The sequence below is a fragment of the Coccomyxa subellipsoidea genome, assembly GCF_000258705.1.
Source record: "Coccomyxa subellipsoidea C-169, whole genome shotgun sequence".
In the NCBI taxonomy this organism is placed as follows: Eukaryota; Viridiplantae; Chlorophyta; class Trebouxiophyceae; family Coccomyxaceae; genus Coccomyxa; species Coccomyxa subellipsoidea.
In genome coordinates, this window is record NW_005178037.1 from 2,465,152 (window position 1) to 2,479,444 (window position 14,293).

The 14,293-nt window shown below is 52.0% G+C and overlaps 2 protein-coding genes across 2 annotated transcripts; one reads left to right on the forward strand and one right to left on the reverse strand.

Annotated features, from left to right (window-relative positions):
- Positions 1-490: 490 nt before the first annotated feature.
- COCSUDRAFT_53294 (2-isopropylmalate synthase) lies at positions 491-7,545 on the reverse strand (the record flags this gene model as incomplete). The annotated part of the gene is made up of 12 exons (XM_005648821.1): positions 491-1,618; positions 1,982-2,104; positions 2,444-2,584; positions 2,991-3,095; positions 3,424-3,521; positions 4,225-4,363; positions 4,827-4,932; positions 5,348-5,585; positions 5,981-6,149; positions 6,560-6,674; positions 6,817-7,107; positions 7,457-7,545. 12 exons carry the CDS (start codon positions 7,543-7,545, stop codon positions 1,433-1,435), a joined length of 1,800 nt encoding a protein of 599 aa, XP_005648878.1. The 3' UTR covers positions 491-1,432.
- Positions 7,505-11,363, forward strand: COCSUDRAFT_28759 (WD40 repeat-like protein; the record flags this gene model as incomplete). The annotated part of the gene is made up of 8 exons (XM_005648822.1): positions 7,505-7,892; positions 8,040-8,114; positions 8,331-8,444; positions 8,826-8,971; positions 9,622-9,676; positions 9,955-10,136; positions 10,736-10,858; positions 11,231-11,363. The coding sequence occupies exons 1-8, from the start codon at positions 7,764-7,766 to the stop codon at positions 11,361-11,363; spliced, it is 957 nt and encodes a 318-aa protein (XP_005648879.1). The 5' UTR covers positions 7,505-7,763.
- Positions 11,364-14,293: the final 2,930 nt, after the last annotated feature.

Below are 14,293 nucleotides of genomic sequence, written 5' to 3' on the forward strand. Positions count from 1 at the left end.
AGCAAGCGTGCGGATGCAAAGGGTGTTCCTGAAAGGCCGCAGTAAAGTGAGCATCTCTTTTTAGGATCCGGTGACAGCAGTTTATGTGCTGACAATGGAATTCAGCTTTGAAGTGCTTGGAATCGATGGTCCGCACCCATTTGATATTGGCTTGGCTGGACGTGGTTTGAAGTCAGTGCATACACCACATGATGCTACAGGACAGCTGCGGGCGTAACTGTCTCATTAGCTTGCTAACCTGGCGGGCTGGCAGATGGTCTGTGACTGCCACTGCTGCTGGGACTGCCTCACCAGAGCCAGGAATGTGTGAAGACAGTACATTCAAGGCAGTGCCTGTAATTATAATGTCCTGATCTGTGTGATATCCAAAAGAAGAGGTGCAAAATGACAGGTGCAGTAGCCGGTATCGGGAGCTATTATCAACAGCCGCCTGCAGGCGTATGTGTAATGCATTGGAGAATTTATGCGCCTGCAAAAATGGATTCTATTTACTCCAACATCCCTTCATCCAAAAATCAACTACATTTGTTTCAAATTTGGCAGCTTAGAAGCTTGGCAGGCAAACCTAACATTTTCAGACACCCGAGCACGTAAAGGTAGCTCAGGACTGTCGCCAAAAACACCAGCACATCTAGATCTCAAAAGGCGCATGCATAAAATCAGTCCAGACGAGCATGAAGCCTCCATCAAGAAGAAGGCCATCACCTGTGGTTTTTAAACTTCATCAGACAAGAATCTGTCACACAACGGCAGGCTGGGTTCAAAGTCTCGCAGGCACAGCTTGAGGTCAGTGCTGAGCGACACAGTGTCACAAGAAATGTATTGTTCACCCCATGAGATGCACATCTCATGTGCCCACAATCAAGACGGCCCATCTGTGACACTGCAACAACTTTCGCGGTCAAAAGACAAACCAGCACTGCGCTGCATTGCATTGACCGCGCACTGCACACACCCCGGCATTTCAAAATTAAGGCTCCGTGGTTCATGCAACAGCCTCCTGTCACCCAAAGCTTCTCTCAGGGACAATTGCACTCCCGGCAGCAAGATCAATCGTTGCTGTCATGTCTCCTTTGGAGTATTCAAGCTTTTACACACCCGCCAACTGGAATCCACCGATGTAACCCCCTCTCAGCAATGTGATCTGCTCGACTGTGCCCTGGGTCTAAACCCTGAACCCTAAACCATAAACCCTAAAAAATGTTGCTGCAGCACTGCACTCTTGCCAGGTAACACTATCAGCTCGGTGGGTGGGGGCCATCTCGGGCTCGACTGAACAGGCATTGACCAGCCTCTTTTACCAACAGTTTTTACCGTGGTTGTGGGGCCCAAGACCAGTCTGCAACAGCTTTAACATTCCCATCCCCACACAGAGTCCAAAGTATTACACATTGACCCAACAATCAACGGCTGGGGTGAAGCCGTGGGTGGATCAGTGAGTGGGGGCCATCTCGGGCTCGTCTGCTAGAGCGTTGGCGGCGGCGGCCCCGGCCGCGCGCTGGGAAGCTGCCATGAAGGCGATGAGCTTGTTCAGCGCTGACACGTACGCGCGCGCGGACGCCACCACTATGTCCTCGTTCGCCCCGCTGCCCGAGAAGCTGCGCTGCGTTGAGCCGCCCTGCAGAACGCAATAAAAAAGTTTCTTGAGAGCTCTGCAGAATGCTCGCTTTCCTTGGAGGCTACCGATGTATTTCAAGGCAATGCAGCTGGCCTGCTCTGTGCAACATAACCTCCGACAGCTTAGAAACGAGGCATCAGAGCAGTCCACATAGTCACGACACAATGGGCAATACTAAGCCATAAGTCAGGATGGTAATGGAAGAATGAAGGCATAACATGATGTATACGGCAGAAAAGGGGCAGAGGGGTAGGAATGATCCCAACTTGCAGAGCACCATCAGTCCTCATCAAGTGGCTCTGACCTCCCAGGAACAAGACCAGATGCATGCAGCCGGGGCAATGTAAACTTGGATCCACGCACCTGTGCGTGGATGACGAAGCCCTGGTCTGCGTGGCCGCCCACAGGTCGGATGGAGACCCGAGTAGACGCCAGGGCCTCGATGCCCTCTGTCACGCTAGTCATCGTGTACTCGCTCAGCTGCACCTGCACGCACATGCCGGCACACGCCACCTCAGCAAGTCAGATCTTGTGGGAGCGCTGAGACAGCAACTTGGAACACACCGGACGCCAGAAGATGCCTCAGGTCATCAGGCATACCTAACATACCAGCCAGTACATCACTATAAGACTCTGGGAACACTAAAAATTATGTCCCACGTATTTCGCCTCCCCCATTACGATTTGCGCGAGAACTCAGAGTCCTGCAAACGGAAAACCTCAGGCACCACCAGACTCACAGCCTGTCAAAGGAGGCTCCTCAGGTCCTGTCCCGCTGAGATGGAGTCTGCGCATTGGGTAAAAGAAGGGAGGGAGGGAACGCGCCTGGACGCGGACGAGGGCGTCGATGGCCTTGTAGGCGGCGTCGACCGGCCCGGTGCCCATGCCGGTGGCCGTGCGCGCGATGCCGTCCGGACCCAGCATCCGCACAGTGGCAGTGGGGAGGCCCATCGTCCCGCACACCACCTGCGTTCGCAGCACATCCAAGGCTGAAGTCAAATGCACTCTGAGCATTTTGTTGAGAGGCTACACCCTGCGCAACACCAATTCCTTAAGAAGAACCCCATTGTGCATCCTATAAGCCACACAATCTGAGCGATTTGCAGCATGAGAGGTCTATTCACCACCAGTACCGTGTGCAGCATGCAACATGATGACAGTGGCAAAAAGTTGCTCCTGCCGGGTGTATGTTCATAACAGCACAGCAGCCTATGTGACAGCATGGGGAGAAAGGGCTCCTGGCAATTCAGTGATTTGTCGTGGCAGCACCTGGAGACAAGAAACTTTGTACGCTGCATCACACAATTATACATTATATCAGCAGGCCCTGTTCTGCGCAATTTCTGCTGCAGAGGGAGACAAGCATGCGCACCTGCAGGCCCAGCAGGTCCCACAGCTTCTCTGGCTGGTGCACCTCGTCACTGACCAGCGCCAGCACGTCCTCATCCGTCACATTCTTCTTCTTGTCCGCCAAGCTCTGCGCATGCAATATGACACAAATCATCAGACGCAATAAAACACAGCAAGTTGTTAAAGTTTCACTCAAAGTCACTAAGAGCATGCGCCCCTGTACTACAAGTCCTTGGCAAATACTACGTCCCTCCCTGCCAGAGGGTGCTCCACATATTCTATGCGTCTCCCCCGCTAGTCTCACTGAAAACCACGCCAGGTTATCTCCCATCCATGTGTCCTCCCCTCTACAGCTTTTTAAATGGCGCCAGGTGACATCTCATCCATACCGGAGATGCCGCCCTTTAAGCTGCTCCCTGATCACTTTTGTCGAGTTTCCTGAAGGGCAATCCCACCTTGAAGCGCTTGAACACGTCGTCCAGTTGGTCCTGCGCCAGGTCAAAGCCCAGCGCCTGTAACTTCGTGCGCAACGCATTCCGCCCGCTGTGTTTGCCTGCGCGCGCCCGACACACATCTCAGATATTATGCAACAAGCCGTTCAACACATCTTTTCTGTGCAGCATTATGCTTGCACCGGTACAGTCTGTGTTTCTGCCCCCCTAGAAGGCAATGCTGTAAGCCGGAAGGCCGCCAGGCAAGCGCAAAGGCCGCTGGTCCAAGCTTGTTTTATCCAGGGCTTGCAAAGAAGTGCCTACTGTTGGAACATGACAGGTGAAACGTATACATCTGGTGAGGCGTTATGGTGCATGCATGAAACAAGCAGGAAAACAGGCCACAGCTGACACTTCTGTCGCTTGTAGCTTAGATCTCTGCCCATTCCACACAGGGACCCCACAAGATGGCAGCACCCCCAGGCATCCAAACAGGTGCCAAAGAGAAGCTACACCACTCCAATAACTTTCTCTTGTCCTATCAAACCGAATGACACACCCATGACGATGCCTGCTCTTTGCAGGCAAGACTACATCACTGCACACTGGCAGCTGGGAGAAAATTCACAGCTCCCATTTGGCTTCTGGAATGCATTTAGGACTCATTGGAGGCAAAAGCTGATTCACCCCTGACAACGCTCACCCTCACCCTCCAGGCCATCCACTATATTTATTTAGGGTTTAGGGTTGCCCTCAACCCTCAACCCTGCACCCTAAACCCTAAATGATCATAAAATTTAGTTTGAATTTCAGAAGATGACTCACCCATGACGATGCCGGCGTCGTCCTGGCGCGTGAGGCCGATCTCTTCGGGGCGGATGATCTCATAAGTGTCCTTGCTCTTCAGCATGCCGTCCTGGTGGATGCCGCTCTCGTGCGCAAACGCGTTCGCACCCACTATCGCCTGCAGCAGGGCATGCATGCATATCAAAACAAACATATGCTTTATATGCACTGCAGCTTGGTGGTGGACTGCAGGTTGGTCTCACCACTTGCCTGCAGCATGCCAACTGACACCAAATCATGCTTCATGGGATCTGCAGCTCTCCTGGTCAGCATTCAGCTTAATGCTGCCAACGACTGAAGAAGCTTCCACGTTGACGTGGATACGTTGTTGGTGTGCCTGCTGCTTGCATTCTGAGAATTGTAGGGTTTAGGGTTTAGGGTTCGTCTCACCCACGCGAAGGTCTTCCATTAGTGACAACACACAAGCGGAAGGTCACAAGTTTTGCACAGGCCGTGTGTCTCACCCTTTGACTCTCGGCTCACCGCAAGCATAGCCAGCTGGAAATCTACGTGGACGGGGAGATCAAGGCTGAGCAGGGGACTTAGCAATCATGACTGGACGTGGGAAGTGAGGAGCAGACCTTGTGGGGCTGGACCATCATGCCGGAGTAGTCGCTGACCATTTTACTGGTGCTGATGATGTGCACCGGCCGAATGCCAGTCCGCAGCCCACCCATCTGCTGCGCCCTGGCAGGTACGCACACAGAGCCTCTCAAAACAGATGCAGTTACAGTATTCTGTGAATGGCACAATGGCAGTGCTTCCGCTCACTGCTGGGTTTGCTGACTATCAGGCAAGCCTCTCAGGAGCAGACACTCAGATTTCGCTCTCAGAAAGCAATGCCAATGCTCCCAGCTGCACAGAATGGGCTGTGCGCAAAGTGGCCTGGCTTGCATATTCATGGACAGCATGGGTGCAACCAGGGAATCACACAGGTGCATGTCGGCAATTTTCATACACTTGTGCCACAACTCAAGACACTTGCAGGGGCCAGTGCCGGAGCAGCAACTGGGGCGTTTATTCTTTCTTGAGCCCCGAGAAAACTATTAGGCACCCACATGGTGCTAGGAGAATGTTCGGAATGCTTCTGGAAAGCACGCACCCGCGCTTGTTGATGGCCATGACCACCTCTTCCAGCGAGGCATTCCCCGCCCTCTCTCCAATCCCGTTGATGGTGCACTCGATCTGCCTTGCGCCAGCCATGGCGCCTGCCAGGCTGTTGGCTGTGGATAGGCCCAGGTCATTCTGGCAGTGCGTCGAGAAAACAACCTTGTCAGCGCCAGGTGTGTTGGCGATGAGGTCAGCGATGAGGCCGCCAAACTCGTGGGGCAGGTTCCAGCCTGTCGCCAGAGTTGGCAAACATATGTCACTAGAAGAATGGCTTCTCTCTGAGACATTGCAAGGGTGAAGTTGCTATTAAATAAATAACATCACACGATCATATATGCGTCAAGGACAGCAACAGCACCCTGGCACTGATCTGCGAAGTATTCCTGGCGTCATCAAGAGCATATTGGCAATCAACGCACTGCCACAATGCACACAAAACAGACTTTGGAAGCTTCACAGCAGGGCATGAGCAGCAGTAATTGTTGTGGCTGCCAACGACTTGGAAATGGAATCCATAATTTCCATTGGAAAGCAGTGAGCGCACTCCGATCATTCCAGAGCATGCATGCCAGCGATATCTCGGAATAGTTGCCGTCAAAAGGTGTTCTGTTGACGGCAAAATCACCTGTGGTGTCTGGGATGTTGAGGGTGGTGGCACCGGCCTCAATGACAGCGGCCAGGACTCTGTAAAGGAATTTGGGGTCCGAGCGTCCGGCATCCTCCGGGCTGAACTCGATGTCCGTGCAGCCCAGGCTGCGCAGGTGCCGCACCGCCTTCACCGCGTTCTCTACCACCTACACAGGGGATGAGCCCTTTGCAATTACCTCTGAACACCTATTTAAATACCTAACCAGACTTCCTTGTGTGCAATGTGGTAATTCGGTGCTCCTGGGGCGGAGTACTGTGTTGTTGCCGCATGATGATGACTTGCCAAGAAGCCCTTTCTCTTGTCTTTGGCACTCGCACCGCCTTCATGTCTGCATCTCCCAGATTAATTACTATTTTCAGTGAGGCCACAGCACTGTCCAGGTAGCACTTGTGCCTACTGCATCATCGCCATTGCATCTTGTTGTCCTTGCTTGACTTGCTCCAATTCTTTCAAGGGCGGGCCAGCAGCAAGAGTACCAGAGAAATACTCTTGAGGTATACACACGCACAATTAAAGGCTTGACATCCATGGGGATGTACAACCAGGGATGTGCACCTGGTCTGGTGTCATCTTCAGCTTGTGCTCCATGTGGATGGCAGAGGTGGCCAGGAAGGTGTGCACCCTCGGCCTCTTGGCCAGCTTCACTGCCTCCCATGCGACCTCCAAGTCCCTGAGCCAGAAATGCCTTTGTCATCTGCTGTTTGGAACGAAGGAAAATTATTACTCTGGCATTGTAACATTTGCAAGTTGCATTCATGCAAAAATTCAGGCTTCATGGAAGTGTGCTGGTGAAGTTGAGTGCTTTGTCCCACCTGATAATCGTTCTGGACAGGCCACAGATCACAGGCACGTATCCGTCCTCGTCAACGTTGTTGCCGACATCCATGGCTATGCTTCGAACGGCATCAAAGTCATCAGGCGAGGCCACAGGAAAGCCAGCCTCAATGATGTCCACTCTTAACTTGGCCAACTGCCTGGCTATATCCAGCTTCTCCTTGCTGGTCAGCGTGGCGCCAGGGGACTGCTCCCCATCCCTCAATGTGGTGTCAAATATACGCACATAGTTGGGATCATCGATGCGGTTGGGGATGTACTCTGGCCGTCTCGGCTGCACTGCTACTGCTGCTGCCCCACTCGTGCTCGTGGCGCTCACCATCAAGCTGCCAGGCCTTCTGCATATTCTGGGCGTTTTCAGTGCCTGCTCGACAACGTTCTGCCGCCGCAGACATCTACCCAACGGCATAGGAGTGCAATGCAGAGCTGCAGGAGCAGCATTTTGCAGTCTGCAGCTCGTTTGCACGCTACAACGCATGCTTTCGGCGATCATTGCGCTCATGCTCCTGTATTTGCTTGATTTGCTTATCCATTCATGGCAGGTTGGAAACAGGGTGAAGGTGATGATCTTGTACTGGTGGCAACGTGATCGCTGACTGATATTCAGTCACGGCTGACCTGGACTGCGTGGACTTTGAAGGCTCTCCATTCTCGTGCTGATCGGCACAGAACCTTGTCGACGATCGTGCAGCTTCCTTTGGAGACATACTGAAGCATTTAGCACTGCTGACACCCAAATTTGTGAGAGGCAACGTGAGCAGATTGAAAGTCTGGGAAGGTCAAGAAGAATGTTCTGCGAGCAGTTGCCTGTAGTGGGAAGCTGTTATCTTGATTCAAAGGCAAATACGGGGGATGAAGCGATTGGTATGGTCCTGATGGCCTGACAGCCAGGAATTGCACACATTGACACCGGTGACAAGCTTCCATGGCGCCCTTTCGAACTGCCTTCAACGGTTATGCCGTCAAGTTCTCTCCATTCGAGGAGGGCAGAATAGCAGTCGCCACATCGCAGAACTTCGGAATCATCGGGAACGGGCGGCAGTACGTGTTGCAGGTAGGGATCAGCATCTGTACTAGGAAGGATTTTTGGTTTGTGATGACACCCCTACATCTGCCGTTGAGACCAGTATTTGACAGGAAGAAAGATCTGTACACTCCTGGATGTCCGTGGTAAGGGCTTCACCAAGGGTGCTGCGCGCAGATGACCCCCAATGGGCTGGTGGAGGTTGCAGAGTTTGACACGAAGGACGGAATATATGACTGCGCCTGGTCTGAGGTACGCTCTTACACACCTCTGTTAAAAGCAGGAGGGTCAATGCCGGCCTAGCTTATGGTTCCTCTACTGGGTAATGCATGCAACCACATAGAGCATCCCACGCTGCCGTATAATTTCTGATCAAGGGATCATGTGTGTCTTTGGCACAAGAAGTCTGCAATCTCAGCATCACACATGTACATTGGTGCCCAAAGAACATTCAATTTGCCCATGCAGGAAAACGAGAACATTCTGGTGTCGTCCTGCGGAGATGGCAGCATCAAGGTGTGGGACGTGGCAGCGCCCCAGCAGGCCAACCCCCTTAGACACTTCCAGGAGCACACGCGCGAGGTGAACATCAATGATATGGCTGCCTTGTTTCACCGCTTGTTTCATGCTTGAAATGGATCTCAAGGAGACCCCGCATGCTGCGCACTGACCACAGTAGGGAAATGCGATGGAACATGCTATGGCCTTCAGATCAGCAGCATGCAGCCAGTCATGCTCCTCTCTGTTTGCAGTCTGCCACTCCGCTCATCTCCCCTGCTCTGCACCTATGTCGCTCCTGTAACTCTGAATTGCTTTGACCCATGCCCCTCTCCCAGTTTGATCTTTGGACGGCCGCTGCACATGTGCCCTGAGCACCAGATGTGCTGCATGCGGCTGCATGCGGCAACTATCTTCAAGGCAGGTTCTTGAGTTTGACAGGGGGAGCTCAAACCACGGCTGCAGGTGTACTGTGTGAGCTGGAACATGGTGCGGCGCAATGTGTTTCTGAGCGGCAGCTGGGACGACAGCATCAAGCTTTGGGACATGAACTCGCCCGCCTCGCTGGCCACCTTCAAGGAGCACACCTACTGCGTCTACGCCGCCAACTGGTGTGCTATTTTGTATCAATCGTGTGCAATACTACAGGGAGTCCATTGGCCAACTAATCACGAGATTTCTCCGGTAGATGCTGAGTGGTGTGCTGCGCACCCCCTCGCTTTGTCAACCCCAAGTGCAGTATTGTCTACTGGACTGTCTGCATGAGGTTGCAAGCTACGTTGAAGGAATATATTTGTTGCGCCTACCAGTGAGTTGTGCTCCCTTCTCTGCACCAGTCTTTTGCAAAGCTTGTCTCGGGGTTGGAATCTGGGCATCGCTTGCACGCGGTAGATTACAGGATGGTCGCCAACTGGTGTGCTCTTTTGAATACTTGCATCCCTTGTTTAGTTTTGTGCTCCGTGTCCCTGCCGCACTTACTGGCACACAAAGAACACGGTTGTATAGCATATTGCTGCTTTGGACTGTTGTTCACTGGAATAGAGCTGCCAGCAGTGATGCAATGACTGATTGATAGCTGCTGCATCTTTACGGGGAGCTTGATCCTGTTGGCGGCAGGACTGACTGTTCTGTACCCTCTTCACATGCTTGCACGGCAGAAATGCTTGGCATGAAGAGAAGGAGCTTGCTGCGGAAGTCTCTGCTGGAAGTACAGCATGGTGAGCAAGAGAGCAAATGGTGAACTTATCTGCCTCTGGCGCAGGAACCCAGCGCATGCGGATGTCTTTGTGAGCGCCTCGGGCGACTGCAGCGTCAAGGTGTGTGCCTGCTGCTAGCTTTCGTCTTGCTTTCCTCTCCTGAGAGCGCCATCAATTCTTTCAACATGTAGTGGAGGTACCGTTAGACTTCTGAGAGAGTGACCACTGTACAATTTTGAGGTTCCAGGCTGGCGCTTCCTGATTCACAAATATCAGCATTGAGCCAGAGCTGCCCTTCGCATCTGAGCAAGTCTGCGCGGCAGGTCAGCACTCAGCAGTGATTAATCTCGTCCAAAATCCAAAGTCCGAAAAACAATCGATGCTTTCTCTTTGTGCAGGTGTGGGACCTGCGGCAGGCGCGGCCGACGCTGAATCTGGCGGCGCATGCTTATGAGATCCTGTCGGCCGACTGGTGCAAGTACAACGACTGCGTGCTGGCGACTGCCTCCGTGGACAAGAGCATCAAGCTGTGGGACATTCGCGCGCCCGACAGGGAACTCTCAACCCTGCTCGGCCACACGTGAGCATTCAGATCTCCTGCTGAAGAACTCCTGCACAGATACCAATTGCAGTGTTTGGTGTTGTTTATAGGCTTTGGCAATCAAATCCCTTTGGGGTCCATAGATCAGCACGGCTGCTGGGGACCTTCAATGATGACTGATGACTAGGTGATCCATCTGGTGGAACCAAAACCCCTTTAAAGGGGGCGGCTGGATTGACTCCTCTATCTTGTCAACTGGCCAGCCATGCATGGCCATTATGCTCGACACCCTCGTCTTCTGAGGCGCATCATGCTTTGGAGTGAGCTGTTTCTGTGGAAGTTTGCGCAATGTGCGATATTTGCTGGGAGCGTCATTGGCAACAGAACTTTGCCGGTCTCCCCTCAAACCCTTTTTCCTCGCAGGAGCAGTCTCTTTTTTAGGTCAAGTACTTCAGAGAGCAGGTGGATCGCTGAATTCGCGCTGTTGCGCAAAATTACTTCCCAGAGACAGAGGAAAGAGCCATCCTGCCCTGGGATGGCGATAACAACCTCATCCCAGGTTTGATCAATCCCCTACGCAGGGCGCTGTGTGCAATTACAGCATGGTCGTGATCAGGCATGGTGTGCATGCTTTGCAGGTACGCGGTGAGACGGGTGGTCTTCTCGCCGCACGCAGAAAATATCCTGGCGTCCTGCAGCTACGACATGAGCGTCAAGCTGTGGGACGTGGCGGCACCAGAGGACGCCCTTGTCAGGCAAGCGTCCTTTCTTGGTCTCACTGGCAATGACACAGAGAAAGCCGGAACTCATGCGCCTGAAAGAGACTTTTTTAGTCCTGCGCACATGGTCAAGGAGTGTCTTCTTTCGTTGAGTGCTGCCTGTCCACTGCACTTGCTGGCCGAGGGAGTTAAGCTCATTGCCAGGGGGTCCATGAAGTTTTGCGCTGAAGAATTTTGAGCCGGCCAAGAACTTTTAGGGCGTTTCTGGGGCAATTGCCCAGATAGATTTTTGGTAGATGTTATCAGACAAAGTGGGGGGTGACCCTGACAGGATGCCATAACCCATCCCGTCCGCTGGGCACTTATGTCTGAGCAATTTAGTCATATTTGTAATTTCTTTAGTGTTTGTTTCAGGAATTGGGACCACCACTCGGAGTTTGCTGTGGGGCTGGACTTCAGCACGCTGAGCGAGGGGATGCTGGCCAGCTGCGGCTGGGACGAAATGGTGCACGTCTGGAACCAGAATGGCGACCCCAGAGCGCAGTGACCTGGCCTGGTAGGAGCGATTGGGCAATCAGAATAGATGCCGTTTCTGAAGGCTGAAGCAATGCTGGGTGGTTGACGCTGACAGATTTCTCATGCGTGGCACCAGGGCGGCGACCCCAGAGCGCAGTTATCTTGCCTTTTCTTGCCTTGATGGCTCTCACACGCGTGTTGTTGGAAAATTGATGCATTCCAATGCGCTGGAAGGTGCTGCATGTGTGGCACCTGGTTGGGAAAGCCAGGGCGCAGGATTTTAGCGAGTTTTGCGCGACAGATCATTCTCGGCGATCTGTTGCCGCTAGTAGAGCGGCTGGCGGTAGCAGGTGCCACTGCAGATGAATTTGGTTGCTGGCATCCGGATGCATACTGTTTTGAAACGCTGCGGATTCAAACTTGAATTTCCTCCCTTTCAAATTTAAATTTCCTCCTGCGCATAGGTCCTGCTACGCATAGAGGCGTAAGAACACTAGGATGCAGGGTCGATTGACATGCAGGACAGCTTTTGAATTCTCGGTGTCTTGGAAATTTGAGGCACGCCTCATTTGGAACGTGCTTGTACAGTAGGAGGGCGGCAATGTTTCCTTGGGCACATGTGATATGCAGAAGCCACCATAAGAATAGGATTACTAATGATCTTTGCTCGTTCATTACAGAAGCTGCTACAACATTGTTAACATGTTGTGATGCTCGAAGATTATGTAAGAGTACTGTGCATGCAGCAACTCACGGCTGCCAATCGAGAGAGGTTTATGATATACATGAGTCTGACTATAGCATAACTCTACACCAAAATCTCAGAGTTATCAGCTGACTTGGTGCATCCATTTTGTCTTGCACTTATCTTGTGAATTTACTCTCCCTTACTACACCCTTTCCTGGTATGAGCTGCCCATGAGACGCTTGATGCAGCAGCGGCAATCACAGGGCCTGCTGCTATGATCAATGAACTCTGCAAATAAGAATGCCGAATTTCCTTTGCCCATGATGGACTGCTCGCCCTTGATCAACTTCTGCTGTGTAAGGATGGGCGTATCTTCATCTGGGCCAGGCTGCACCCGCTCGCATGAAAGAGCCAAGCCCCGCAGTGCCAATTTGAGGTGCATGCATGCACTCTGTGGGCCTCCGCGACACATGCCGGGCCTGGTCAGCATGACTTATGTGACTAAGAGTACAGTGTAGGCTATACCTACAGGCCTGGCTATTAATATGCATGGGGATCTGTCAGACTGCTGCAGCGCATGCACTGCTTGAGACGGACCATATGCATTCAGCAATTCTTGCAAATCCTTTACAGTCATGCATGACTGATCGAGCATATGCTCGATATGTGGATTTTTGCATTGACCCTCTGGAGTCCGCTATTGGTACTTGTGAGCTTACGTCGTCCTGACTCCTGAACCGTTTTTTAAAGCGGCAGTATATATAACCACTGTCAGCGGCTTACGAGAACCAGTCAACTCTGGACTTGCGTTTCAAAGACACCTCTGCAGTGATCCTAGCAAAGTACTCTGGGTTTGACTCAAACCTGACACACTCTGAGCAACACCTACAGTCACAGACTCTGCTGGGCCTGAAAAGCTGCCGCCGAATGACAGGCCCTTCATCTGCCACCTCCTCACAGGTGAGAGCCAGGTTTCGCAACCCCAGATATTTTTGGAAGTTCTCCAGAACACTTCCACTTTGCAGCTCTGTGTATATACCTGAGAACGAGATATATTCCACAAGGAAGGACTCCACCTTCTGTGCTGAGGCGAGTGGATCTTCAAAGCTCAGAGTCAGCTTTCCTCGTGCAGCCAACTCCAAATGCTGTACACTTGCAGGCAAGTGGATGCTGACAGACGTTCCATTGATCTTCAGCATCGTCAGCTTTGACACACCCGTTCCAACCATTTGCTTCACATGCACTGCGCCTTGAGCATCTAGTTTCACCCTTTGCGCGCTCTCAGGAAGGTCTATGTCCCAATTGATTCCCCTGATCTGCACTGTGGACAGACTTGGAAGAGATGTCCCCGGCAAAAGCTTCAACCCAACATTGCCTCAGGCCTCTGGACTTACCAGCTCTGCGTCATCATCTTCACTTTCACTGCTGTATAATAAATACCCATGCTCTGGCTGTGATGTGATATTCTAGGAGCGTGGGTGCGGCACAGCATCTGTGTAAAGGTGAGCTCTTGCGCTCACTTGGTGACGTCTCGTTCGTGTCAAGGAGCGGGCATGTGCTCAGAATTGTAAACAAATCAACAGGTGACCTTTGCACCGATGTACATGTGTACCAAGAAAGATTAAATTTTGTAGTTATTTATGAATGTGCGTGATGCATTCGTCAACTTGCCCTGTGCAAGAGGCTTACCACTTGCTTCATGTGACCGCTGTCTGCAAGCATGAACATTTGTGAACGAAATATGCACGGCTCCTTTCAATACTAAGTGGCAATAAGCGAGACTTCAATTTTTCACACTCCGGCTTTCCACCATGATGCAGCAGGAGCTGCTAAACTTTGACACTGCTATGAATAACATTATTGACAAATCACATGTCCTGCATGCAGGCTCTCGTTTTGTACCTCGCAATGCTTCGTAAGGTTATGATTTCTCAACCTTCAATCCAAACCTAATAATGATCAAAATGCCCAATTCTAGAAAACTCTACTTCTCCTGGCAGCTGCTCTGCAAAAGAATATAGTACACTGAAGTCCAAGTGTTTGTGCATCCCGTAGACTCTCCTACAGCAAGCATCTTGTGTCTACTGCAGCGGTTGGTTATGCTCGATCCGACAAACGACTTAGACTCAGAGAGATTGACAGTAATGCGCATGCATACCATAGGCAATAACCTGACCAGCACATTCAGCTCGCATCAGCGAAGTCTGCAAGTCCGCAAGCCTATGTATACACCTGCTAGAGCCTGCACGCGCGGTTGGCAAGAGCACCTCGCA